Source organism: Neodiprion fabricii, chromosome 5 (genome assembly GCF_021155785.1).
Source record: "Neodiprion fabricii isolate iyNeoFabr1 chromosome 5, iyNeoFabr1.1, whole genome shotgun sequence".
In the NCBI taxonomy this organism is placed as follows: Eukaryota; Metazoa; Arthropoda; class Insecta; order Hymenoptera; family Diprionidae; genus Neodiprion; species Neodiprion fabricii.
In genome coordinates, this window is record NC_060243.1 from 23,679,429 (window position 1) to 23,706,502 (window position 27,074).

General features: G+C 38.7%; 3 protein-coding genes across 5 annotated transcripts in view; 1 reads left to right on the forward strand and 2 right to left on the reverse strand.

Moving 5' to 3' along the window:
- The window catches only part of LOC124183830 (DNA mismatch repair protein Mlh1), a 31,329-nt gene extending 17,550 nt beyond the window's left edge, over positions 1 to 13,779 (reverse strand). Inside the window, exons 1-12 of one of the 3 annotated variants that reach the window (XM_046572895.1) lie at positions 13,578 to 13,779; positions 13,438 to 13,501; positions 13,143 to 13,342; positions 12,637 to 12,865; positions 12,300 to 12,501; positions 10,862 to 11,972; positions 10,177 to 10,240; positions 9,889 to 10,087; positions 9,683 to 9,810; positions 4,756 to 4,923; positions 2,221 to 2,433; positions 1,479 to 1,720 (exon numbers count right to left, since the gene is read on the reverse strand). In XM_046572895.1, the coding sequence (XP_046428851.1) occupies positions 4,819 to 4,923; positions 9,683 to 9,810; positions 9,889 to 10,087; positions 10,177 to 10,240; positions 10,862 to 11,972; positions 12,300 to 12,501; positions 12,637 to 12,865; positions 13,143 to 13,342; positions 13,438 to 13,501; positions 13,578 to 13,690 (2,415 nt within the window). In that variant the 5' untranslated portion in view covers positions 13,691 to 13,779 and the 3' untranslated portion in view covers positions 1,479 to 1,720; positions 2,221 to 2,433; positions 4,756 to 4,818. Of the gene's footprint in view, positions 1 to 1,478; positions 1,721 to 2,220; positions 2,434 to 4,755; positions 4,924 to 8,687; positions 9,811 to 9,888; positions 10,088 to 10,176; positions 10,241 to 10,861; positions 11,973 to 12,299; positions 12,502 to 12,636; positions 12,866 to 13,142; positions 13,343 to 13,437; positions 13,502 to 13,577 lie in introns of those variants that run through there. The other 2 variants (XM_046572896.1, XM_046572894.1) reach the window with 2 other exon arrangements.
- On the forward strand, positions 5,459 to 8,895 carry LOC124183835 (grpE protein homolog 1, mitochondrial). Its single transcript, XM_046572906.1, has 4 exons — positions 5,459 to 5,619; positions 7,138 to 7,585; positions 7,852 to 7,935; positions 8,123 to 8,895. Exons 1-4 carry the CDS (start codon positions 5,531 to 5,533, stop codon positions 8,228 to 8,230), a joined length of 729 nt encoding a protein of 242 aa, XP_046428862.1. The 5' UTR covers positions 5,459 to 5,530; the 3' UTR covers positions 8,231 to 8,895.
- Positions 13,780 to 18,518: 4,739 nt separating the features above from the next.
- On the reverse strand, positions 18,519 to 21,418 carry LOC124182851 (arrestin domain-containing protein 3-like). The gene is made up of 6 exons (XM_046570605.1): positions 20,955 to 21,418; positions 20,755 to 20,886; positions 20,444 to 20,661; positions 20,184 to 20,357; positions 19,497 to 19,896; positions 18,519 to 18,966 (listed from the first exon to the last, which is right to left on the reverse strand). The coding sequence occupies exons 1-6, from the start codon at positions 21,061 to 21,063 to the stop codon at positions 18,764 to 18,766; spliced, it is 1,236 nt and encodes a 411-aa protein (XP_046426561.1). The 5' UTR covers positions 21,064 to 21,418; the 3' UTR covers positions 18,519 to 18,763.
- Positions 21,419 to 27,074: the final 5,656 nt, after the last annotated feature.

Genomic DNA, 27,074 nt, shown 5'->3' on the forward strand with positions numbered 1-27,074 from the left:
GATACACAGTAAAAATAAGGGTGAAAAGCCCGCGCTTTTCTCGGTTTTAGAACAGCACATACAATTTTTCTGACTAAAGTAACTATAATTTCAAAATGGATTGAGCAGATATTTTCCCATCGAATCGCAACGACACGGTTTTATTAATATTCGTCATTGACTGCACGGTGTAGGCAAACCTACCGTGATTATTCTGTACCAGTAAACGAAACGAATACACTTCTATACTTACACATATAAGGGTTCGTGAGATTTTGGTAATATAATTTTGCTCCCGACAGCGGAGCTTAAAGCTCGACGCCTTTTCACCCTCAACCCAAGGGCTCCTTTTATCTTTTTCATTTTAAAATTCACCTCACCCCCGGCGAGGGATAGAAGTCGAATATTTTTCAGATCCGTATAACGTACAACTGTAGAGCGAGACGGTAATGCCCACAAATTTATCGACGTTAACGCGAAGGAAAGTCTCTTGGATCGCTCTCAGACTTATCCGGGGGGTGAAAACGGCCCAAGGAAATTCTCCAGCACCGACAAGTTGTCCAGAGTTGCGGAAGTTCCGAACTAATATCACTGGACGCCATTCCGCCACCGCAATCCCTCCGTGTCCCGTGCTTTTGCACTTCACCTCGATACACCAAATGCCACGTAGCTGTGGTGGTAGCGGCAGCAGCAACCCTCAACGGCGACTAAGGGAGACCCCTCAATCTACGCGGCACGACATTTGTTAGGTGGCGCAATATTGTCGACTCAACTCTTCGGTCTCCCCCGACAACTTATCCGTTCCCTCGTCGTTACTCTCATTCTTCATCCCCATTTCACCTCCTTCACAGTTTCTTTCTTTTTTCTCTTTTTCTTTTCTTTTCTTTTCCTTTCCTTTTTTTTCTTCTCACGTCTTTACATATACCTACTCCCGTTTTATAGGAATTAGATGGTATCCTGGTACTATTCGAAAATGTAAATCATTTTTTATCGTTTGAACAGAAATGATTGACGAGTCGTTATTAAGGATGTTCTTACATCTCGTGTACTTTTCAATTCGTACGAAATGACTTTCGAAATTTGAATGGTACTTGCTAGTATCATCTTTGATTTAGTGTATTCTTTGAATCAATTCATTCTTGGATCTGGATATTTTAAGTGACGTAATAAAGTATTTGAGAGGTGATGTACAACTGTTGTAATTTAGTTTTAAACGCGTGAGCTAGATTTAAACTGACACTATTTTGAGTGAAGAAACTCATCGAAGTTTTTACAGATATGCCGGTTGATCTTCACCCCGTGCTTGCAAACGTTACGAAAAAATAATCATGTCACTATGAATCATAAACGATACGAAAAAGGAAAATTTTCTTCAACTCTGAGACTGTGAAATTTTTTTCGCTTATAAATATTCTTGGAACGAAAATGAAAGAAACTAGATCAATTACTGTCTTATAAATGATATGAGTAAGTGAGCATTTAATAATCATTTCCTTCCCAAAAACATGCTTATAACTTTTTTTTCGATCTTTCGAGTGATGTTAAACAAAAATTATCTTCAATATCTTTCATTTGTGTTAATTTGAAATAGAGTACAGAGTGAAATTTAATCATCCGAAGCATCACTGTCAGAAGCAGTCGAGCAGGAATGTAGGAATTGAACCCCAAACTCGACTAGAACCGGCGTCCCCACGATTACCGAACTGGACTTATCTCGGAAACGGCTGTTCATCCGGAGTTTCTGCTTTAAGCAATTGAAGTTTGAGTCATGGCCGACGCGCGAAATAAATTTGATCTAAATCGGTGAGTGACAGATCGCGGCCTCTGTCGCAAGCGCAAAAATTTCGGCGCAAAAAAAATTCAGCATAGCTGGAGGAATGCAGTCTGATCAAAATGGTATAACAACCGGGTAGCTTTAGATATTGGGAGGGTTACGTAAGCCGGAGGTTTCCGGATAGGGGAGACACGATACATGTGGAATAGATGGTTTCTGATTTGACCTAAAAGCTAAAATGAAATACTAGCATGAAGAACGGCATAGTGAAATATGATTTTATCTTGCGAGGGAGTAAAAGATGGAGAAACATGGAGGGGAAAAAAGGAAAGTTCGACTTGGCCTCCCTCTGCACGCACGTAACTTAACTGATGACGAGAGAATGAGGAGAAGTTATAGGATAGTCAGCCTGTTTCGGAGGGACTTAACGATCCTCGCGGAGAGATAACTTGGCCCGGGTTTCTTACCCCCGCGTCTTGACGACGCCTCGTGTATCTACAGATGGCTACATCGAGCAATTAGGGGCTGCTTCGTCGGTCCTGCGCGTTACTCCGTAGCTGCGTGGTGTACGAACCTCCTCAGGCGACAAGCTGTAGTTTGGATCTAGGTGCTCCCCTGTCGTTGACATCCGGTCGGACTATAATTTTCCCCCGCCTCTCCTCCCCTCCCCGCTCCTCATCCTGCAATCGGATGATGTATACTCACCCTATATTCCCCCGCAGCTACCCCCTCGGGTGGCGTCTCTTGGTTACCGAACAGTCGCCGAGACGGCGCTTGAGACAACGCTTTAGCGATTAGGGCGGCTCTCAAGCGCTGACGTACGTATGTGAATTAAACACACACGCGGCACTCGACGGGCAATATCATTTTGTATCGTAATTAATTGCGAATTGAATAGCTGTTTTTGGTCGAAGGAAATATATCAAACGATTCTTTGCAGAGAAAATACCATGACGTTACGTATATAGGTACGCCAATATTGCGTATATTTTATACCGTCAGGATGAAGTTCGTAAGCTTAAAATTTTTTTCCGTACTTTTTGTTATGGAATAGACAATGCCTGTGGTAGCTATCACAATGAGAGAAATTTTTAGTGCCGGTTACCGCTCAGACCTTAATTATTTTAATTTTTTACCACAATCCAAAAATACAGGTATAGGTTCACATACCAAACATCAATGTTTCACTCGCGAAACATTGAATTGATCCTTTGAACAATATGAATATTTTTTGTGTCAATTATTCTGCCACGAAAATTGAGATGAGCTCAATAAAGATTCAGAACGTCACACAGTGTCATTTGTGGGTTACGAGCGAAACCGGTGGATACGTGTACTTAGAATTTAGTGTTTTGATAAGTCCTGTAGAGAGTTACGTATATAGCACGTTTGAGTATACGGAACAGCGGGTAAAGGGCTGAGACAATTTCCTGAGCTTTGTCGGCGTAGAGAATCCCGGTGAGGAAATGAAGCAGAAAGGATCGAGGGGCCGGTTAATTTTCATCCGGGACACGTAGCGGCGGGTATTATTCTAATTTTAATCACTTTCTGGGAGCTGTTGAAAAAGTTTAACACCATCTCGTTAATTAACAAGCCTCCGCAGAGCGGGACCCGCTACTTGGCTAATTTCATTCAGCAGACAATGGAAGTTAAACCGGTCACGTATATATGGGGAGGTGGAAAAGTAGAATTTAAACAATAAGCATTTATTATTTGGGAAGGGTTCGTGCAGCCTACGACTGTCGAGTCTTCGCCCTAGTTCGATCCTTTGTCAACGTCAACAAGCAATTTTTAACACCGAAATTCGAGGAGTACGGACAAACGACAATACAGACGATGATAACGAAAACAAAAAAGGCAGGAAAAGAGACGAGGACTGACAATGAGTCGACGAGTCAAAAGGTCTGATCCCTGAAACCTGGGCGTTGCAACCCTTGCCAAGGGTCGGAAATACTGCGGGATCAAGGGAGGTGGGCAATTGCCTCGTTAACGTTCCGATACAAAGGATAATTACGTTACGTATCGGCCGGATAACGTCTGGGGAGTGGTAGATAATCGGGATCTCGATTTCAGAGCGATACCTACGTGCCACTTCCGGTTGTTCAAGCTGTGGAATATCGACTCGGAAAGCTTCTCGGCAGAGTGGTTAAGAGAAGAAAACAAATGGATACTTTATACGGAAGGACGGCAAGTGATCGCGAGTATAATTCTCAAGTCGAGTCAAAATTACATTGTTGTGTTTTAGCAGGTACATGCCTTTGAATCTGGGGCGAAACTAGTTTTATACTCTTCGATCACTTTTTTTTTAGCATTTGCAACAATCCCATCATCCAACGGTATGTTAATATTTTATCAAAATTTGGCCTCATAAACCAATTATGCATTGAGGAAAGAAATTTTTGATTGAGAAACGAAGTTATTACTTAAACACACTTCAATGATCTCAAATAGATTTAGATGTTAATTGTACTTGCGGTACGATATCTGCGTTTGATATTAGATAAAATCTCGTCCAATTTTCCGTTCTTTTGGTATAAACTCACGTTCATTTGTTTAACATGTTGCGAAGTACCCCACATGAAACTGGGGGGGGGGGAGGGGGGGGGGGGGGAGTTCCAATTATTTAAGTCTGATTCTTGTCTAGGGTTTTCGATTTTAGTAAAAAAAAAAAAAAAGTTTCTCCACTATCAAACGTAACTCCACCTTGCTTTTTCTTTTTGATTCACTGCAGGTATAAATCGATCTGGAAATCTCTGTGGGTTCATGCGCGTTGGTTTCGGTACACGGTATAAATAGTGTTACGTCGACGCTAAGCCATTTATACTATAACATTTTTTAAAGTTGTTAGAAAATGTTTCTCAATGATCGATTGTTCTATTTGAAGGTAACCAAAGCAGCCTATTTTCAATACCGAAGGCGTTCAATTAACCAACAATAGTGATTCTCATATAATTTTTGAGTTCCTATATTATCTAAAGAAATTATAATATTCAGTGTTTTACCTGTAACTTCTGCCATCGATATGTTCAATCATCATCCACATTGTCAATTTGCGTAGGATCCATTTAGCGCACAGCATGAGGGCAACGACGAATACAAATATCGTTCCACACACTTCGAATAGCACACACCGTGAAATGAATACTTTTCACTTGACGAATGTTGAGAATCTGGAATCAATCAATGGTCGTTTTGATCAGTTTAATATTGGAATTCAGATCTTCCAAAATACTATGTTATGAAGTGACGCCTGTTTTAACCGATTAAAATCACGTGATACAGGAGGCACATTTTCGATTCAAACAAATGAATTATTCATCAGAAAAAAAATAACTAAATCCTGCTGATAATATGCAATATTAATTATGTTAAAATCGTGGAATATTTACTTTAAATCTAGTAATCAATGAGTCTAATGAATATTTCGGTTGATCTCCAGCACGCAACGATACATTCGAACAACTGAATAACGATGAGTGGTAAGCGGCCGTTGTGCACGGTTGGTAACGCAGATCCTTAGAGTCTCTCTAGTATCTACGGTTAGGTGGCATCATCGAGTACCTACATCGACGAATGGTAGAATACTACCGCAGTCAACCGCATGGCCAAGTATTCCATCCAATGATGATTAGATGGCGTTATTAAACACAAGATGAGAACGTCGCGGCTCTCGGCCAATCCATCGTCGCATGAAACAGTCTGAACCCGGCACGTTGGGTTGTACGAGGTTAATATTTCGTCATCCTGGGTGCGTTTAGGCAAAAACTCACGAGTATCATGGCAACATTCGGCTTTCCAGCTACGGTGAGACTCGGGAGAAGGGCAATAGAGAATTTCTATCAACTTGGCAAAATCGCAAGCCTAAGGTACTGGACACCTTGTATTTAAATGAACTGAAACTATCATTCGCGACCACATAACGTGCGATCACTCCGTCGTCTCTGATAAGAGGTTAGAAGTATTAGGTAATGGGATCGTAACGGACTCTATGCCGATAAATTTCAACGTCATTTCTTTATCGAAGCCTTGTAGAAACATAATTGTTGCACGATTATTACCGCTGTTTCGATGAACCGTGTCTCTTCGTTTTATTGTTAATTTTTTGTGCATGGAACAAAAAATTTTTGTGCATGGTCAAAGTGCGCGCGATAGTTATCGGATTTTTGTTCTTCCGATAATTGTTTTAAGTATACCGATATGGAATTGTTTCGGTAAATTAACGGTTGATCATTAATAGACTGATACTCGAGAAAATTTATATTGAATCTACGTTGGATTGCTACTGCGTTTTATTAAACAGGAGCGATCCACCTGACGGCCGTTTCTCGAACTATTCAATCGAAGATGATTCGGTGTCGATGCGTGCATGCGCTCCTGACCCGAAATAATTCAGAGCGCAATTTATTTGCCGAAGGCGTTTAAAGAGATTATGAAAATCAGAAAATCGTACGCCGATCGACTGGCTCAAAATATCGTACATACATTTTATTTAACAAAAATTCAAAATGAAACATGTCTAAGAAAATAAGCAAATGTTATCACAAATTATGTTTTCATAAATTATGATTAATATAAATCGACACGCACAGCTAGCTATCGAACGAAATTTGTTTACTCTCCACTAAGAGTATTTTAAATTATGAAAAACTTTTCTGCTATTTAGGCTACATATGGAATTTTACGAGATTTGGTTTCCAATTGCACCACTTCAAAAAAAAAAAGAACAAAAAAAAGAACGATATAATCGCGTAATCTATTAATTTGTACCGATTCAATCGAGTCGTGTTCGATAGTTTTTTTTGGATTCGATTAATCGATGCATCAATTATTTTTAGTTTAGTGCAGGCCATCGCTACAGTCTTCACTTGACTTTTTGCATTGTAATTTCTCTGATTTTATTTGCTGCTTAGAGATGGCGCTGTTTTCTCATGAGAAATGCAACCTCGTTTTAAGTTTTCAAAATAACCAACAGAGGCGCTCCATCAAGAAATGAAATAAAATACTTTTAAATAAGTTGATATATTCTTGTTTTTTTTTTTTTTTCAATCAATTTCAAATGATTCAGTGAAATAATATTTATTCATAAAATACTCATGTAATCATTGACTTTAAAATCAATGCCTAATTAGGAAGCAATATTTGATTAGAAATCTATGTTATTCTTCTGGATTTTACTGGGTAAATTTCATCTTTTACTATATTGCTATGATTACATTTGACAACAATGGCCACAGAAATTTAATTTTTGTAAATATTGAATCGGACCCAATACAATAGTATTCGCTTGATCATTCAAGAGGATTTGTATGAATTTTAAGGCATGATAAAATGATCCTATTTATGGAGTAGTTTATTTATTGCTTTCTTGCTTCTTTTATTCACAGGCCAGCGTTGCTCGCTTCCACAGCATTCCAAAGGAAACAGTCTTACAGTATGGCAACAGAGGAGAGAAAGGCGGAGGGTGGAAGTGGAAACGCAGCGCAAGCTGCAGCCGAAGTAGGTACAGAAATGTCAGAGAATGAGAAGAAGTTGAAGTTTGAGTTGGAAGCATTGAATAAAGACCTCACCGAGTATAAGGACAGGTCGATTGAGTTTGAAAATAAATACAAAAGGGCATTAGCCGATGGTGAGAATCTCAGAGTGAGGTTGACGAAACAAATTCACGACGCTAAGCAGTTTGGTATACAAGAATTCTGCAAGGACCTACTCGAGGTTGCTGACATTCTAAACAAAGCAACAGAAAGTGTGCCAAAGGATGAAATCAGCGAAAGAAATCCCCACCTGAAAAGCCTCTATGAAGGATTATCGATGACTGAAGCACAACTACAGAAGGTGCGTTATTGAAAAATATTCGTTTGTAAATCAGATCATATCTGTTCATTTGTCATCTCCTTGTCATTTTTATTGAAATCCATGAAATCTTATCCATTATAGATTTCCTCAATACATGGACCAGAAAAAAATCGTTTCATAAACCTACCATCGTCATTAAATCTACTCAATGAAAAATTCAACCTAAATCAACTCGAGATATTATTTTTATTCAGTCTTCGAGTTCTATTAGTTCTAAAAAAAATCTGGCATCTTTCTCATTCCAGGTTTTCTCGAAACATGGACTAGTGTCTTTGAATCCACTCAATGAGAAATTCGACCCAAATCAACACGAGGCGTTATTTCAACAGGTGAATGAAGGCACTTTTTATTGTTATTATAAATTTGTTTCCCGGTTTTTTTTTTTTTTTAACTTTTTATCCATCAAAATTTTAGGGTTTGAAATTGTTTAATTGGAAAAGACTGAATTCTTTGTTCTGATTTGTTTATAGATACATTTTTCTTCATTGAATTTTCGTTTGGAATTTTCTTTTACAGGAAGTTGAAGGTAAGGCGCCAGGAACCATTGTCGTGGTATCAAAAGTTGGGTACAAATTACACGAGCGTATTGTACGGCCGGCATTAGTTGGAGTAGCTAAAGCGTAGAACTATGCCACACGATATGTTAAAGTTTAAAGACATCCATCTTTGCACATCAGCAAAAGTTATAAATTACACTGAACACTTCATATGATACACAAAAATCACTACTTTACTGCAGTTATATTACAGTACGTAATACGCGACTGAACTGTCGCTTCAAGTAAAGTATTGCGCAGACTATTGTTATTATCATTATTAACAACTAGTCATGAGTTGATGAATATTCTTCATTTAATAATTTATGTGGTTTATATTTGTTAAAAAAAGAAGGAAAGAACAATAAAAAAAAAAAAAAGAAGAAATAAAAATTCCGACGTACGTGCGAGATATTTTATAACTTTTCGACCGTAGGCGCTACGAAGTTGAAGTTTACCTTGCCTAGATATTCCTTTTAATTTTAGTACGTATGTAGTTTCAAGTGAGTTGAATACGTTATGATTTTATTTTTTTTGTCTCAAGAGTGTTTTGTATTAGGTCTAGTAGCTTAGAACGAAGCTCTAAAGCTGCATAGAAATAATTTTCTTGTTCTATCGAATTTGTCTAATAAAAATTCTCTTTTTATCATCTTTGTTTCCTAATTACTGTCAGGAATAAATTGGAAATGTTCAACTACTGTAAAATATTCTGTGTACTGCATTCAATAGAGACGAGTGATTAGTGATGTATAACTAATTTAAATATATTTTATTTTTTTCGTCACACTCCCATCCGTTAATACCGCGTATTCCTCGTGTAAGAGCAGCAGTTTCTAAACCCTTCGTGTATTCAATTCTCAGGAATTAGTTTCAAACTGCTCTCTGCAGTTTCAGAAAAAAGGGAAATATTGTTATTCAGTTTTGAGTTCTGTTTATTCTCCCTTCGGTAAAAATGCATGTTTCAAAATGATGAGAATTCATTGTTTTAAATGGGCTCCAGAATTAATGGTGCCTGTCTCAGACAATAGATTACCAAGAAATGAATAATACGGAACAGAAAACTTGAATCAGAGATGAATTTGATTTGATTTTCAAATAAATTACCATTATTTTATATACGATGCTGTACTTACTAGTTTTAAATATACTGAGGTATTAGACATTATCACAAAATATAGGTGATATTAAAATCCCTGTACGTAACCAGGTACAAAAACGGTGTAATGTAAAAAAAAAAAAAAAAGTATAAAGTGAATTAAAACACAATAAAGCGAAAAGCACAATTAACTTTGAAATAGTTGCCTAGTTAACCGTGTATGCGAAAATGATCATGTTATTTGTATCTCAAGAGATGTAAAATACTACTTCGCGAAAATCAGCACCTTTCAAAGACTCTATACAAATCGGGTAGCCTTGCTATTTGCAAGATAGTGGAATCGTGGGCGAAGTGTTTTGGCGGTAAGAGGCTGTTTTTTATGGCAGGGTATAAGATATGTTCCGTGACGTTTTGCCACTCCGGATTTTCATCATTTCGACTTACATAGCTGAAGTACTTGGCCGTTTCTCTGCATATTCCATCGAAACAAGATTGTTCCGCGTTCCAGTCGACTTCCGTCGCCAAACGCAACACGTACAATGGCATTCCAGCCTTGCTTGGAAAGTACTTGTCTGGAATGGAGGATTCAGATATTACTTACTGGACTTTCTTTTTTCAGGTGAATTAAATGATCTAGTCATTAAACTGACCCAGCAGTATAGGCAGGGACTTCAACATCCCCTTTTTGTCAATTATAATCGAAAAGTACTCGTTCATCATATCTGCCTTTTCCAGCAATAATTCTTTCACGCTATTCGCCAATTCCTCTTTCTCGCCGTCTTCTTCTGTCCACCCGGCTTCCTCGGTTTCGAGTCCTAGCATAGCGAGGTCGGACAGTGAGACGGGCTCCTGCAAAATTTAGGATTACACGATTTTTCAAAGTTATTCATTCATTCAGTCATTTTTTTAAAAAATTCCATCACTTGCGTAGTACTTACCGAGAATTGCATAACACCGTAATTCTCAAAGTCGTACAGCATTATTTCGTAGAAAAGTTCTTCCCTTGAATAGAATTTAGTAGATAAGAAATATTTTCACAGAGTTCATAGTAAGGGAAAATTTTAATAATTTGTAACCTCACGAAGAGGATCAAACATTTCTTTAGTCCAATACCTGGGTTTGAACAAAAAAACTGAAACTTGTGTTGTTTAGTGGTTTTATCTGCCACCATACTTTGGGATACACTCGGAAAAGAATTAATGTTACTTTACCTAACGAAGACGCAAATTTTTCGATGATTAGAAGATCTGTGAGAATTACCTGTCCTTTTCTTATAAAAGAAGGTTTCCCGAATAATAAATCTAACATTTTGACTTTGTTTTCGTTCCTATTTCATTTTTGACTAGTTCTTTATACTGATTTTGCCTTGAGTTGCATCAGGTTATAATCTAACGAGATAAAAGAAAATAGTTGGCGTCACGCACGGAATTGCAAGTTGTCCACGTTTACGATTAGTGATTATAGACTAACACTAAGATGAGTCCTTATCATTTACTTCGTGAAACATATATAGAATATAAATTTATAGCTCCTTAAGATCTCACAGTTTTGGGATGAAAACCCTGATTTACAGAGTCACATTGTTCAACAATAGGAACTCGTAAAATTTTCAATTATACTTACAATAACTTCGGGGTATTGCATATGTACAGATTGAGTCCGCTCTGTATGAGGGCAAAAGTTTCGTCAACGCAGCCAACAAAAATCATATTCGACAATATGTCCCTCAGCCCTTCGTGGTAGTTGTCTTCGACATTTTTCCGAAGTTTCAACACGCTCGTGAGCTTCACCTCTCGCCTTGTCGCATTTACCGAGTAAGATTTGAACTCTGGTTTCTTCGGCTTGCTGCCGGACGTTGTTTCACCCGTCGCATTTTTACTCGGCGACGTAATTTGCGAATCAGTCTTCTTCGTTTTGGAACCGTCATGTCGATCGGCTAAATCCTGGCTGCTTCCTGGCTCGACGATTGTCTTTACGTAATCTATGTTATCCCGATTACCCAGGTACTGAAAAACCCTCTTAAGTGCCTCATCGGTGGTAGAATCGCCGCCACTGACGGCTTTTTCAACCTCGTCATTTTCGATCTCCGAGACGTCCTGAGCTTTTGTGTTACCGTCGAGGGGCGCGTAACTGGTTGAAGGTTTAGCAAGATTTTCAACTTGCGTAGAGGTTTGATGCGGTAAGCAATCCTCTAACAAACTTTCGAAAAAACTCGATTCGTTGGGGGCCTTTTCCGCAGCACATTTCGTCGGATTTAATCGCTTCGGTTGTCCCTCTTCCTTACATTCCGTAACAATAGTGCTTTTTACCTCCTTGGATTCATTGAGCGATTGGTTGGCGCTGGATGTGTTGACTGTGAAATTGAACTTCTCCAGTTTTTGATCGGAGGAATCTGTTCTGATCATTTGGTAAGCGTGGACTGGCTTTTCTTTGTTCCCGGCATTGCTGTACTCTGGAATTACTTCTTCCAGCGCTTGTTTCGTAATGTCGACTTGAGGCAATCTCGCTTGGGCGTAAAAAGTTCGCGATGCGTTGTTTCCGAGCAGTTGTGCGTCCACGGCGTCTTTCACTTTTCCTATTATAGCCTCTTCATGGAGAAAACGAACCTCGTGCTTCGTCGGATGCACGTTCACGTCGATATTAGCCGGATTTATCTCAAGAGATATGTAGCACCAGGGGTGGGCCTTTCTCGGCAAATAAACCGAGTAGAGATCCTCTAACATTTTTTTTATTGCTGTAAAATGGTTCAATACTTTTGCAATGGTTTTTTATTTCCGGAGAAACGATACAAAATTCCTGATGTTGATAAATTCATCCCAGGCATATTGATTAAACGTTCAGTTAAATAAAAATAAAAACAAGAAAACAACGAATCCTGAGTCACTGTAACAATAGTTTCATTTACAGATGAAAAAGTTAACTGGGAATATGGATTCCCGATTTAGGCGTTTTTATTTCCATGACCGAGTTTCCACAACTGCATATTGATTATGGAATGTCAATATGACTGTGAGATCAAACCATATCGATGTAATTGAGTTAGGTAGCATAATAATCTTACGGGTAGATTCGACGAGCCTGTTGTTGATGAACAACAGAAGTGTAAAGTTTTTGTTTGAGTAATTCGCGTTCGTTACTAGACCGCATAGTTTGAATTTGTACGTATCGTCGGTGTGCTCGACCTCCAGCAACTCCCTCGCCACAGCAACACCGAATATCGTTTGGATATTGGCAACCTTTGTAGAATTGTGCTGAGTTCGTACCTAAATTTAATATCGATTAACCAACGCGCAGAGCAAATTGATGAGCTAGATAGTATAGGGCCGCCTATATAATCCATATTGAACAAAATTTTATACAGATTAACCTCTGATGACTTAATTAAGTTGTTTGCTCACCTGAGGAACGATGTCCCCATGTTTTCTCAGAACAAAACCAACGTTAGAATTATGAATTGCATATTTATTCACGACTTCTGTTATCCTGGAAAGCTCCTCGGCTGGACTTTTCAATGCTCTCCGTCTAGTAGGGACGTTGTAAAACAGATTTTCGATCAATATTGTCGTACCTTGGCTACCAGCGCAAGGTTTTGGAGGTGCTTTCAATTTACTGTCTATGTACGAGGCCCTGAAAAACGTACCGTGCGTCAGAAGAGAGATTACGTTTAGTCAGGTTTATTTGAGAATAAATTCCACCGTATCAAATATCTTTCTATTATCTATTACTTTGATGAGGGTACACTTGCAGAGAATTGTGTTTCAGGATGAAACAAGACGTGGGGAAATGGGAAATGATTAGTTAAACTGAACTAAAAAGCGCTTGTGTAAAATCAAGTTCCCGCCGCTAAAAAAATGATCTTATCAACGGTATTTGTTTGGTAGGTAAAACAGAGATTTCGTCTTACTTGTACGCACAGGGGTCGTCGGCGACTTTCGTTGTGATCGTCAGCTGAGCTACGTGACTGATACTGGCAAGAGCTTCACCCCTGAAGCCAAAGGTGGCGATTGATTTGAGGTCTTCGAATTGCTGTAGTTTGCTGGTAGTAAATCGTTCGCAGACAATGTCCATGTCCTCTTTCCTGATCCCCGTTCCATTGTCCTGAATCTAGGCACAAACGAATTGTAAGTGAATGGATGAGAGTGTGTAGGTTACACCGGCACTTTATCGCGCGTGGTAATGACTATTTCCACACAATTTACCTGAAGTATTTTCAACCCGCCTTCTTTGACTGTGACTTGAATACTGCTGGCCTTGGCGTCGAGGCTAAAAACAAAAGAAAACTGTGATTCAAATTCGTTTGTTTACCGCGCGCTCGGTGAGATTCGACTGGCGTCCTAACCTGTTTTCGATCAGTTCTTTCAGAGCGTTTGCTGGTCGCTGAATAACTTCCCCGGCGGCTATTCTGTTCACCACAGTTTCATCTAGCTTTCTTATTTTAGCCGGCCTGCTCATTGTTACTAATTAAATTATTTGATTATGTTTTGTTGGAACGTATATTCTGCCGGTGACAGATCGTAGCACCCACCGTACATGCTTGGATACTTCCGTGTTTCTCGCTTTCTCTAATAAATGGCGCTGCCGATTAAATTGAGCAGTAGCGCCACCTGATGACAACTTTTCGAACTATACTTCTACCGCAAATTAAGCTTCTTGATTGGGAGCGAAATTATACTTGTAACTCATGAATCCGTCGACAAATCCCATTCATTTGCGCGGTTATAAATACGGCAATTTATTAACACATAAATATTTGTAATTTCATCCGTAATATCAAATTGGATGATTAATTATTTTATATAAATATCATATTCATACTGAATTTAATGGTCTGTTTCCAAAAAAAAGTCCTTCAATGGCTTTCATATTTTTTTTTTTTTTTTTTTCTTCACCTTCAAAATTCGAATTCATATGTGCATGATATTCATGAATTAAATCGTGAACCAAATAATGTTCTACAATACGAATTAATCGAGTTCTGAGTTAGAAAAAAAATGTCCAACCTATCATGTGCAAATTGTTCATTTATTGGTCTCCTGTTTTTCACCAGTCAGCTTTCGAGTATCCATAACTTTTCAAAAGTGAAAAATGTACAATTTCTTCGTAATTTCACCTAGCATGTAAGAATAGAGAATTTATATCATTGACGATTTTGATATACTCCGATTTGTCGTACAAGTACCCAATTCAATAAAAAAAAAAGCTGCGAATAATGTTAAAACAGCCCGCGTTGTGAAAGAAATGTTATGTCAATTATGGCAAACGCGTTGTGCCAATATATTTTACTCTGGCTAAAATTGTCAGAAGACTACTTTGTGAAAACACTGTTGCACTAGTAATATGTTTAGCACATTCGTCAATATTCTCTCTGTGTACTTTGGTATAATCATTGTTCAACTCGTAAATCGAGAAACCTTACAAAACTCAGGAATACATGTATATAAGTCGTATCGAAGTTACGTCAAAGCGGCATGGTGTTCAAGACTGGTGCTTCTTCGTCCTCCACATCGTTCCAGGTCCCTGCCGAGCGCCAGAGGGTAATAATGTCCGGTTTTTCCCTAAGCCTGTAACGAAGTTGCAAAATAATCATCCTCACATTTGGCTGCGTTCATACTGGATATGGTCCTAACGTGTGGGTACTCTGACGATGAACTTCCGGTCGCCTGAGTCTTGAACTTTGCGCCAAGTTTTTCTCTCTTCCATCGCTAGCAGGATTCGCAGGTTGTAACCAACGCTTCGAACGGTCGACGATCCGGTCCCGCTTCATCATCTCTCGCAAGTTTGCTGGCTACTGTCACGAAAATATGCGAAAATCGAAAAAAAATAAAAATTATAACTCAAAAAAAAAAAAACAAAAGTTGATTTGCGGAAATTAAATAATGTCTTTCAGTTCTATGATTGAAGACTGACACTGAGAATGATAGCAAGTCGAGAGTGAATTTCACGCAAAATGCAAACACGCATACGCTAGTTTATACAATACAAGAGTTGTGTACTAAGGGATCACTTGCCAGGCGTATTTCTTCTTCTGCAGCTGGTATTTCCGGTTCTTTGGTTACCGTCAGAGTTTTTTCAGCGTTTTCCGTATACTCTAAAAAATTCGGAGGCAAATTTTTCGCCGGTAGTGTCTTCAAGTATTCTCGAATTTCTTCAACCCTTATGAAACGATAATTATAGTCGTGACATTTACGCTCGTAGTTAGTTTTTTTCATGTTACGTAGATCAAACGTAGAATTCAGCATTGCTATTTTGAATAACTTTGTTACTTTTTATCCTGGCTCATAGGTTTGTGAAATATTTTCATCAGCTTCTCGTCCATTTTGATAGCATTTAATTAGGTTTGTAAACATTGAAGGGAAAGAGAAAAATATCAGTGTACTTCCATCACGGATGATTGGTTTAAAATAATTGAACGACGAGATCCATCTGATGCGCTTGTTTGACGTTATTGAACCTTCAATGCACTCCGCGACTTTTGTTCTTCTTGGACAGTAGAAATACGAAACTACGATTGGATGAATAATAAAACTGCAATTTATAATTATCAAGCAAATGTCATTGATAACAAATTAAATGTAATGGAATTTATCAGTCTCTACATGGGGCATTCATGCCAGGCTTTACCAAATTTCGTCCTTACCATAGTTTTATTACAATATCCCATGTGATTGATTTGCTGTAGATTGAATATCCCACAACACATACAAGTGAACTCATCTTATCGTTAGTGTTCATTAGTTACCAGTTCACAGTTAATTTCGAACCGTGTGCGAACTGTGAAAGATGCGCAGATTTAACCTTTTGATCACGATGGTACGTTTGAGTCTGTAAGATGTTTATTTGAGTGCGAAAGTGAATCTAAAATAAAAAAAAAAACCGAGGATAGTGCCGACGGGAACATAATTTCCAGTGAAACATCTTTTGATACAATTGCTAACCGACTCGAAGATAAAGATGATAGAGAAAAATCGTGCTTCGATGTAGAGCAGGGTGCGAATGTGATAATTTACCAGCCTGAGAGGTTTTTCGTAACACATTCGGCAAAAACCGCGGTTGCTCATAGCAACATCCTTGAACAGACTAATAAGCTAAAAATTCAACCATGCAACGTTGAGCTCCAGGATTGAAATGAAATGGAAAGCTTGGAAGCCACGAATCCTGAGTACCTGCTTCGCGAACTTAACGATCACTATCCGCCCGACAAGTTCTTTGACTTTTGCGTAATCGCTAGCGAAGTAGACGTCGAGTTAGTCGGGAATCTCGTTAATCTGTTGAGGAGTTTCGAACTATCCGTGTGTGTTGCTGGAAGCAGATTGGAGGGTGATATTCTTGAGGAACCTGACAATCTCGTTGCTTGTTGTACCAAGATTTTCTTCCTCATCACGGAGCACTTCACCGCAGACAGATTATAAAACGCAACGGTATTCAAAAGATCAATAACAAGTATTGGCCACGACAGAACCAAGAGAACCGGAGGAAAGAGTTATGTAGAAATTTACTCGCTAAGCACGCATCCCTGAATCTGCGAGAGACAACGCAGGAGTAAGAAGTATTCTCAAAGTTGTCCGAAAACTCACCGGATTTTTCTCCTGTGAACGAACTCATACGAAATGTTGAGTCGGTGGGTTTTGGGATGATAGATGCAGTCAGCGGCGATGAAAACTGTAGCCACAAATCGTCACTTTTTGCATACTGTGAGCGCGTCAGCCAGACCCAATAAAACATTCGTCAAAGGTTCGGACCGGGTCTGAGATACACGTTACCGTTCAAATTCACAATGCTCCAATGACGACTTTGGAGCAGTTGATTGACTCGGAGTGAACTCCGAAAGTGATGAAGCCATTATCCATGATCTGCCTACAGCTTTAGGATCATCAGCCCGTGTTTATGTAGCGCCAGCGTTACACTGTGCTTAAGAATAGAATCAATCTTAAATGTTGATCGTGTAGCTGATTTCGATAGTTGTAACAAATAAATCGAACCTCCGGCACCATATTTATCTTCAAGCGAAGTGAAGCGCATCGCTTGGATTACGTTAGGTACCCTCAGCTTTCAACGGATGCACGATACATCGCGTCGACGGTTGAGCCAATAATAAGACATTGGAGTCAAGTTCAAGGGTGAAACCGTCCGTAGGTTGAATGTTGAATTGTATAGAAAAACAGTTTCCGTTCAATAATGAATCTAAGAACTGCGATTTGTTGCTGTTCTTAACAGAATCGGGCAGGCAGCCGACAGTCGACTCAAATGAAATGCTTTCTTTGTAATGTAACCTAGACGAGGTTTTTTTTTCAACTGCGTTACGTGTGGCAGTGAATTATTCGACGTCTCTGAATCTCTTTGCGCCGCTAGCTCAAGGATTATATTTTACATGATAGAGGATTTCATTAGGGATGATTTTTGCTCCAGGCTCATGTCTTGGATGCTCCTATCTCATTGTCACCGTAGTGACCTTCACACCAAAGTACTTGCATTTGGTTCAACCTATCTTGGCCTCGAGCTATCTCCGTGCTTGCAGCTCGTAAACAAATACTGGCTCGGTAGTGAACTGGAAGTTAATTTCAGGTTGAAAAATATTTGGACACCTAGCTTAAGGTATCAACGTTTCAATCGTGACAAGCTTTCCGTGTTGAAGACTGACGCTACAAGGAGCGGAATGCTCTGAGAATTCATCTATCTTGGATTAGGTATGTATACTCACGAAGAAATATAGCGAGAATTGAAGAAGTATAAGTGCTTTAGTCAATTTCATCCACGAATTCAGGTGTATATCGATTTCACTTTTCTTTCACCTTGCCTGTACCTATTTGCTGGACGATAAAATGAGTTAAACAAAGTTTAGTGAAGAAGTTACGTGTGTGGCCTCTCGGTACGTATGTACTTGTGTGAAATTCGATTTGGCAACTTTTATCCCCTGTGAATTTTTCAATCTGTTGAAATGAAATTTATTTTAGCTAAGCAAATCGTCTCAAGGACTTTGTGAGAACTTTTCAACGCGAAGCGGGACGTGCCCGCACCTTCATGTACTTACCTGTATGCGCGATAGTTTGGAAAAAAGAATTTATATTTTTTATAACTATTGCAATAGCGTGTTCAATGCTTATAGTACATACAAGTACATCGCTGATATACATAGTCTTAAAGTATAATCAATTTTTGAATTTTATAACAATGAACGAGCGTTACTGCTTTAGATAAATGTAAACGCTAAGATGGGGAATTGTTATGAGAATCTATTCCGATGTAAGAAAGATAAATAATCGTGAAAAACGTCTAGAACAACATTGAGGTTTTTATTTATCCTTTGTAATGAATAGATATTAAGAAAAATGTGGAGAACATAAATATATACATACATAAAAACATACGTACGTGCATACAATACACATTAAACGGTACTTCGCAGGAAAATATTGGCTGACAGGTTTCGAAATACCGACCGGACGGGAATTCTTAAGCAATGACGCGTGTAGACGTAAATCGAGTATGTGACGTGTTAGGAAAGCAAACAAGGCTTCGACCCCCGTTCTATGATGCGTCATTGTTCCGGGTTCCAAATTTGAAAACTGGATACAATGGAGCGAAGCTCGTCACCTCCCCATCGCTGTCGGCATCTTCGATGCCTACATTTTCCGCCTTCGCACTCTGATCCCCGTCCTCTTTCTCCTTCTTTTTATGCTTTTCTCTCTTCTCCGACGGGTACTCCATCGTTTCTTCGTAAATCGGAGTCGCTGAAAGAACGCAATTCGCTTATATTTTATCCACACGCATACAGCAGTCAGCAATCGATGATTCATCAAATCGATCGTTCCAAATATTTTTGAAGATGTGTCTCATCGCTGTTTCACACTGAAATTAGGTCGTTAAATAATCTTCGTGACATGCCTTGATGCTTATCGGATCTGGCTTGGATCCCATCATTATATGTATTTATATTAATAGAATATTTTTTTATCCGTTCATGAAGCTCTGCGGGATGCGAGATTGAGCAGATTCTAGGAACAGCTGATTGACCATCGAGAAAACAGGCTAGTCATAGTCGTAGAAAAAACACTTTCACAGCTAAATTCTCTTCGAGATTGATATACGGATGTGCTTACTATTAGCTAAAGCATGTCGTTTTGTTTACAACACCTAAATCTGTTTACAACATTATCTAGAGCAAAAGAAATTCTTTGCTTTTCTAAAAATTCCGCGTACTATGCTTAGAACCGAATCTGCTAAAGCGAGCTACTTATCGGTATCAGTATCAGAAGCTTACCGACTTCGCCACCGTAGATGTCTTGGTAAGGTTGTGACGCGACTTGCGCGGGTGGCTGATCACCGAGAGGACGAAACTCGGAATGTAGGGTTGGCGGTGACCTCGAGAGAGGAAAAGCAGCCACTGGGATCTGATAGCAGAGCAAGGGCACCGAACCGATCACGATATCGGTCACAGTCTTCATGTTCTTGTGGTACCAGCTCTCAACGCAAGCCTCAACGATCACCTTGTAATCTATGTCTATGATCTTGCAGTACTCCATCCGTGAAGGTGGCAGGGCTGGTACTTTAAGATCAATCGAAGCCTCCTCCTTACCATGGCCATGTTCCAAGTGCAAGTCACACTCGGTTATCACCTCCTTCACCTCCTGAGTCTTCAATTTAGTGTGAAAATTTGTGATCTGGAATCAGTCATTTTAGTCGAGAAGTTATCACGGCGATACCGACACGTCAAATATTCCTTTCGACGTTTCTACAACGAGGCCAAAGCAAGTTTTTGAACACCTAGAAGTTGTCAAAGAAGCGCACTGGTGCGATGAATTCATTTTTAAAACTGATCTACAAACTCCATTTGGTACTACTGTGAAATCTTTAACCTTTGATTGGTTCTATAACACAAATTCATGCCGGCTTTTCACAAGGATAAACATAGAGCTGTTATTCTATGGGGACCATAACCAAAGATTACCTTCTTCAGTTGTACTCGAAGCTTCTTAATTTCAACCCCTGTGTCATTGGTCACCAACGCTTTGACGGGAATAACTTGTCCAGGCACATAACCACGCACTGGAAGAGACAATTTTACCGTCAGAGGCTTGAGGTGGCCCCAGAAGGTTTTAACTTTTTCCTCGTTTACTGGATTCTGAAACAATATAAAGTCTGAAGAAGTACTCACACTCCGAATACTTCTCTCTTTTTTTCCCTCAGGTGTTATCAGAAAAAACGTACCGCCGCGATCGGGTCCTTGTTGAGGTCAAGGAGCGAAACTACAGTGAATGGCACTTTTGTTTTGGACGTCAGTTTTTTCGGCACATCGATCACCCCTTTCACAGAGTATCTAATTCGCCCATACCGACCTTCGAAACTGTTTGGCAAATGCTTTGGCAAGTCTGACTCAAAGTCGAATACATGCTCTCCAGCGTCGAGTTCATCTTTGAGGTCAAAGCCTGCAACGTAAGATAGACCACCGAATATTACTGTCCTTCGACTTGATTCAGCAGTGATCTAATTTTCAGGTGAATCTATTATTTTACACTTACTACTGAAAACGATTTCCTCGTGTTTGAAGTAAGTCTCGTCATCGGAGTAGGTGTAAGTGGCCGGACTTCCGTTTATCATGTGTATCTCCGTCCACCGAACTCTTCCATCGCCGCTGTACTTCAATTTTATTCCTAAGAATTTTCACAACGTTATACACAAATTTAAACATATTTCCACATATCGCTCTGATATCACTTACCGCGAATCTTTGTTGGCTTATCCAACGTCAGGCGCAGTTTTCCTCTCACTGTTTGACCCGCAAAGAACACCGGACTGTCTAAAATTATTTTGAACTTTTTCAGTCCCATTTTCACCTCTGATACAAAAACCGTTGACACCGCTCTCGAATTGTCACTGAGATAAGCGAATCACTTAACTTGTAATCCGCTCAACGCGATGTGTAGTATTTATACGACGGATTCACATCCGGTATACGGTGTTGTTTAGAAAAGTTTTATTATTAGGGATCCTCAAATCATTTGTAATGGAAAACGACCGGCACACAAAGGATGAATTCAAAACGAACGTGGCGGAAGCTCGGAGAATTCCACTAAACTTCCGACTCCTTGACTCGCCAATTCTGAATTTCACGAGGGGAGCGAACTTCGCGGAGCACCACAAGGACCGGCGTTCGGAGTTCAAACTGCTTCGTCGGCGTGGTCAGCGACGTTGGGTTTTCTTTACTCCCACCCATCTGGACGAGGAACTAGACCTCTTTCCAGCTGCTCTAAATCGGTTAACAGGCATCGCATGCTATACTCGTGTATACATGTGGCAATCAATCTCTCAAAGCCACCCGCATACTTGCCAAATTTACGCGTATATATGTGATATACGTATATATATATATCATATATATATATGCATGCATCCGCATTCACGTCTGCATGAATTCTGCCGAGTTTCGTCGCGTCGCCTCAAGCCAACCGCCTTAAACGCAGATGTTTGGATCTCACTGCTCCATCAAATAACTCAGGCATTCTGTTTATTTTTTGCACACCGTTTAAACGGATTCATTCTGTAAGTGGTCTACCATCATCCTAAAATACCTACTAGAAAAATGGTACAAACTATCAGATATACCTATACATGAATTGACAGTTGTCGATGCGACGATAAAAATGGATATCAACATTTTTTTATCACTTGTGTGTTGTAACCTGAATATCGAATAGTTAGACCAATGTAAGGTCCGATGGACAAGTCAGATTTGTACGTCAAAAGAATGTCTCTTATTAGTAAATCTCATCCTCTGTCTTTGCTAACTCATGTGAGAACTTTATTTGAGCCCGACGGGTGTACAAGCATTTAAATAATCCCACACGTGTCTATCTCTGTATGTGGGCATTAGCTCATTCTACTAGTGATTTACATTTCGAAGATAAGTGACTTCAGTGGAGGAATCGTTTGGTATCTCGCATCCACGAAGTCATTATTTGTCTGGTAAGTGCAGATTTTATGGATATTTATTACAAGAAACTTTACTGCCATAACATTCAAGGCAAAACATATTTAGAAGCGACGTGACGTTTTCTGCGGAGTTTTTTTTTTCGTACCGCATCAGTAACATCAAAGAATTGAAATTCGTTGCTTCATATGCATGGATTCTTTTCGAGGTGTCGATTTCGACGTCGCAAATATCTTCAAATATCGAAGTCCACGTATCTTAACCCTTTAAGTGGCACCCTTCTCGTTTTTATTCTATCTATCATTTTTCTCATACTCCACGCAAAATCCTTAATTTACTTGCCTTTTCAGGTAAAAAAAAATTCTTAAAATTCGGAACGATTAGGATGTTTTGGAATGTAATTCATTGGCGGAGAAATTTGATAATAAGCGTATACTAAAAACGCTTAGAATACATTGGTTGAACAAACAGAGATCATCTCAGAATGGCCATTAGATTTACAAAATTCAATGCATAGCGGCACCCTCTTAAACCTGCTCAGCGTTTCTTTCTAAAAAAAAGAAAAAAAACAAACACAAATGGAACCACCGTAAGTTCTCGGCTTGCGTGGATTGAGTTTTACTACCCATGATTTTCACTGTACCGATAATTGTTAACAACGTTTAGTTCGTATTTACGACGACGCCTTTATCGTAGGTTTAACTTGAACCCTCAACATTACAGCTTGGCGTGAGAAATTCAGCGGTAATCCGGACTTCTCAACTAGAAATCCCATATAGCTTTACTAGGACATACTTTGAAAACCATGTATTCTAAAAACTATGTACCAGTTACATATACGTGTTTTCTTGTATCGCGATCGTACGTCACATGCATATACATAGGTTGTTAAAATATTCGTATAGATTTAGTTTATTTATGTGCCTGCTCTCAATTGTTTTCACTGATATTAGAAACCAGCACGCTGATTTAAGCGTTGAACCATCCCATGTCGTTTGAATGACGTTTATTTGTCGGTATTGATACGTTCACAGTTATGGTCGTTCAATAATGTATCGCTAAGAATAGTATCATTTTTTATAAATCTTCATCTATGCGAGTGCGACCACGAAAGACGTACACTTATAGCAATAAGCTACTCACGCGTGTACTCACGTCTACGGTGTTACGAAATGCCCTTGGTTAATGTTATGCGAATTATTTTTCAAGCGCCCCTTTGATGTTTCGCGGTGCAAGAAATTTTAAAATAATAAACTTTGGTATCCTGTATAGGAGAGCCGTACAGTACGGTGATAGGTACTTCCATCAAACCTCGTTTCATAAGGCAAAAAACGTCTCGTGGTTAACGATCTTCTCTTCCCTGACACACGCGCACGCATATATTTATATATCTATAGGAGGAATTCAATGCATTTTCATCTAGAGTCGGATCATCGCCATTTTCAATTTTGTTGTAATTTCAGCCTACAGCGATACTCTCAAATGCAATGGCTCGTATTTTGCTTTTCGTTTCTTGATATCATTTGTTGTGCCAGTTGGAACCGATAAACTTTAAATTTACAAAGAATTCTATGAAAAATTACGACGGTTTTGAGATATAAACGATAGTCGTTAGTAGTAAAATGGCTAGGTATGAGAATTTTAGAAAAAACACAAGAGGTTATGTGATTCGAAAAAAAAGAAAACAGAAATCAATTGTCTGTAGAAAAGCTATGAAATGTAGTGTTTAAAGTAAAGAAGAAAAGTGAAGAATCACATACCTCAAAATATGGATAAATTTATTTGATTTATACATACTTTTACGTTGGAATTTGACAGGCAGTTACAAATTAGCCATATTACGTAACAAACGTCGTTGCTATAAATAGTTTGTTGTCATTAAAATTTTGAACGATTTGAACTTAATATACCAGTTTTTTAATTATTCTGATAATCATCCACGTCAATTTCATCCATGTCATTTATTGGAAGGTCCAATAAGTCTGGATATCATATGTAATGTATTTTGCATTTTCAAACTGAAAGAATCAAGGTCTTGATGTACCAATAAATTGGCTTGTCTTCGATCCACTATCGTAGTTGAATCAATCCATTACTTTATTCGTTTCAACTGAAATAACATTCATTTTAACTATCATAACTATCAAAATTCCGAAAGAATTTACAGAATGTGTTACAATGAAATGTTAAATGTGAGTTAAATTTTCAACACATTTGCTTAGTCAGAGGTTTTACATCATGCGTGATGAATCAACGTAAATTTTTAAGTGGATGTTCCGAAACATTGAAAAATATTCGGATCAACATATTTGTCTCAACAGTGGAATTAAAGCGAATTGAGCTCAATTGATAAAATTTTTATCATCACCCACGCTACGCTCATAATATTTTTAATTTTTTGTTACCGAGTAGCCTGAACTTACGATTAATAGAAAAAGACAATGCTTGATGCAAGAACATGAGGAATTCATGTAACCATCTTCAGAGAGAAATTTCATTTGTTACAGTAACTAGAAAAATTCGATAAAGCAGGTATCGTTAAAAAAACTGTTTGAATATTGTTGGAATTACGAAAAACGAGGTACGCCTAAACATTTTGCGCTATCGTCGATCCTTTTTTGGTAATTGCAACGCAAAATCAGTTTGTTCGGTTTACTCTACTTTTTTAGTTAAACGAGGCTTTAACGTCAATTTATTGTTGCACGAGCATTAAATTTTCGCAACAGTTAGAAGAAAATATAGCAGCAGTGATCGTGATGAGAAAGAATAGTAACGGATACTAGACTTTCCGGTAACAGCTAGAAAACTAATTTTCATTTTCTACCTAGAACTATATTATTCGGTGTGGTAAAAAAATGGAAACAATTAAGGATTGAGCGGTAACCGGAACAAAGAATTTCTCTCAGTGTTGAAATGCTACTGCCTCAAGAAAGGATTCGTACTATAAAAATATAATTAACAATCAAATCCACACCACGCCGCTGCGAGAAAATCAACATCATTGAATTAATGCGAATTACACGTATTCAGCGTCATGTAGATTTAAAGATCGAAATGGTGAGGTGTTGAAGGGTTGAACGGATCAGCGGTACTTGAGCAACTATATTTCAATTTTCAAGGCAGATTTATCGTCTCTTTGACAGCAGTCCTTCGAGACTACTTAGAAAATTAAATTTATCGGCTGCGGTTAGTGTTTGAAGAAGAACACGTGTACACGACGTTTGTATAGTAAACGATCTTCAGTTTTATCTGTGAGGTGTTGAGACGCGTACTCCAAATTCCAAGCCTCTTTTAATGAAACCTCGTTAAAAGATGTAACCCACATTACGGAGAAAAGCATTCATGAAACAACTTTGGAAATTGCAATTCTACCATAATTCGCAATGATGTTCATTCGTACGTTTTCATGACATATTATGTCAAAAGTTATTCAGTTAATCATTCGAATACTGTCTTACCGGATATCCTTTCATTGGGTCGGGAAGTTCTCAAAGTTACAAACTTGGTTTCAAAGACAATCGTATTGCACTCGAATAGGTTTTACGATTAGATTAATTTTGCACCAGTGTATCAATGTGGAATATTTATGGCTTGAATAGTTTAACCATAATCTTGATAATTAATAATGGATTTGAGAATCGACCGTCAGGAATACGAATTCGGACGAATAATTCTTTCTAAAAATTTTATCAGTAAATTGAGAGGCTTAAATATATATACGTGTGTGCATCGATACCCGTCGTACTATCATAGTCTCCTAAGACTTGGCCATCAATTTTCCTTATACCGTTTATCCTAAGTGATAAGCTTGTTGGTCCAGATTAACCTTGAACTTGACCAACCTCACGGCGATTTATCGCGACTGGTGATCCATTTGCCTGTCATTAATATTATAATATTCTCAACGAAACCGACTGCAACTGATTACTTATCTCGTAGCAATCGTTCCAAGATAAGAATTTTGACACGATGTATTGGATTGCAGAATGAGAAAAGGGGCCGCTGATATAAGGAAGTGAGAATTTTCTTTTTCACTCGCAATCACAAATTCCTGCCGCGTTAAATTGTTCAGCCGTTGAGTTGATGAGGGACCTAACTACGCAGAATGCTTCAAGGAGAAAAAATTACGTGACTTATACCAAGGTTTATTTACGTAAATTGGTTTGAAGAAAAAAAAAAAATTATCGAAAGATTATTCACCGTCTAATCGCTTCACGACGGAGTAATAGTCGGGTTGAATATCCTGGTGAAACATTACGATACCCACATGTTTTTAAAACCGCTATAAACATTATTGTGATTAATAAACAGAGGTTCCTGTCGAGCGACGAACTCTCTACGAAGATCGAAAAAATACCTCGTTCTACACTCCGTGCACTTTTATACACTCTGCTTGGACCCTTCTATTTAAAGGACAAAACTGCAGTACGTACAAGTTTTATTTTACATTCCTCGCGGAGTGAGAAGCAGGTAAAATAAACATTGGAATGCACAACGCGTTGCTTCAAGCTTCATCAGATATGCAATGTTTGGTTTATTCTGACGCATGATTATTTTCGGGCCTGTCTCAACTTTATTTTTCATCTTTTATCGATCCTTCTTCAACACGTGGAAGGGATGACCCCTTTTCTCTCGATCCTTTTTGACACAAGAGGGAAAAACATGCCTCTATTTACTCAAAGATCGCATTACAGAATCGTTGCTTTTGGGGTGAGTCGGAGAGTCGATTTATTTATAGTCTCATCAAAGCCGAATGATTTCAACTGTCAGATACACGCCTGTGCATATTAATAATATGCGGCTCTTGCGACCTCTCTTCCATATTCCATATTGCTGAAGCGTATATGCGCCTCCCAATGTTTAGTCTTCCAGTCCTGAAATACGTGCGCATTTCAGAATAACAACGCATTT

Coding starts and splice junctions, on each gene's coding strand:
- LOC124183835 (XM_046572906.1), top strand. CDS start 5,531: ATGGCAACATTCGGCTTTCCAGCTACGGTGAGACTCGGGAGAAGGGCA. Junction 5,620..7,137: donor GGCAAAATCGCAAGCCTAAG/GTACTGGACACC, acceptor TTTTATTCACAG/GCCAGCGTTGCTCGCTTCCA. Junction 7,936..8,122: donor ACGAGGCGTTATTTCAACAG/GTGAATGAAGGC, acceptor TTTCTTTTACAG/GAAGTTGAAGGTAAGGCGCC.
- LOC124182851 (XM_046570605.1), bottom strand. CDS start 21,063: ATGGGACTGAAAAAGTTCAAAATAATTTTAGACAGTCCGGTGTTCTTT. Junction 20,887..20,954: donor TAAGCCAACAAAGATTCGCG/GTAAGTGATATC, acceptor GAAAATTCTTAG/GAATAAAATTGAAGTACAGC. Junction 20,358..20,443: donor ACAAGGACCCGATCGCGGCG/GTACGTTTTTTC, acceptor ATATTGTTTCAG/AATCCAGTAAACGAGGAAAA.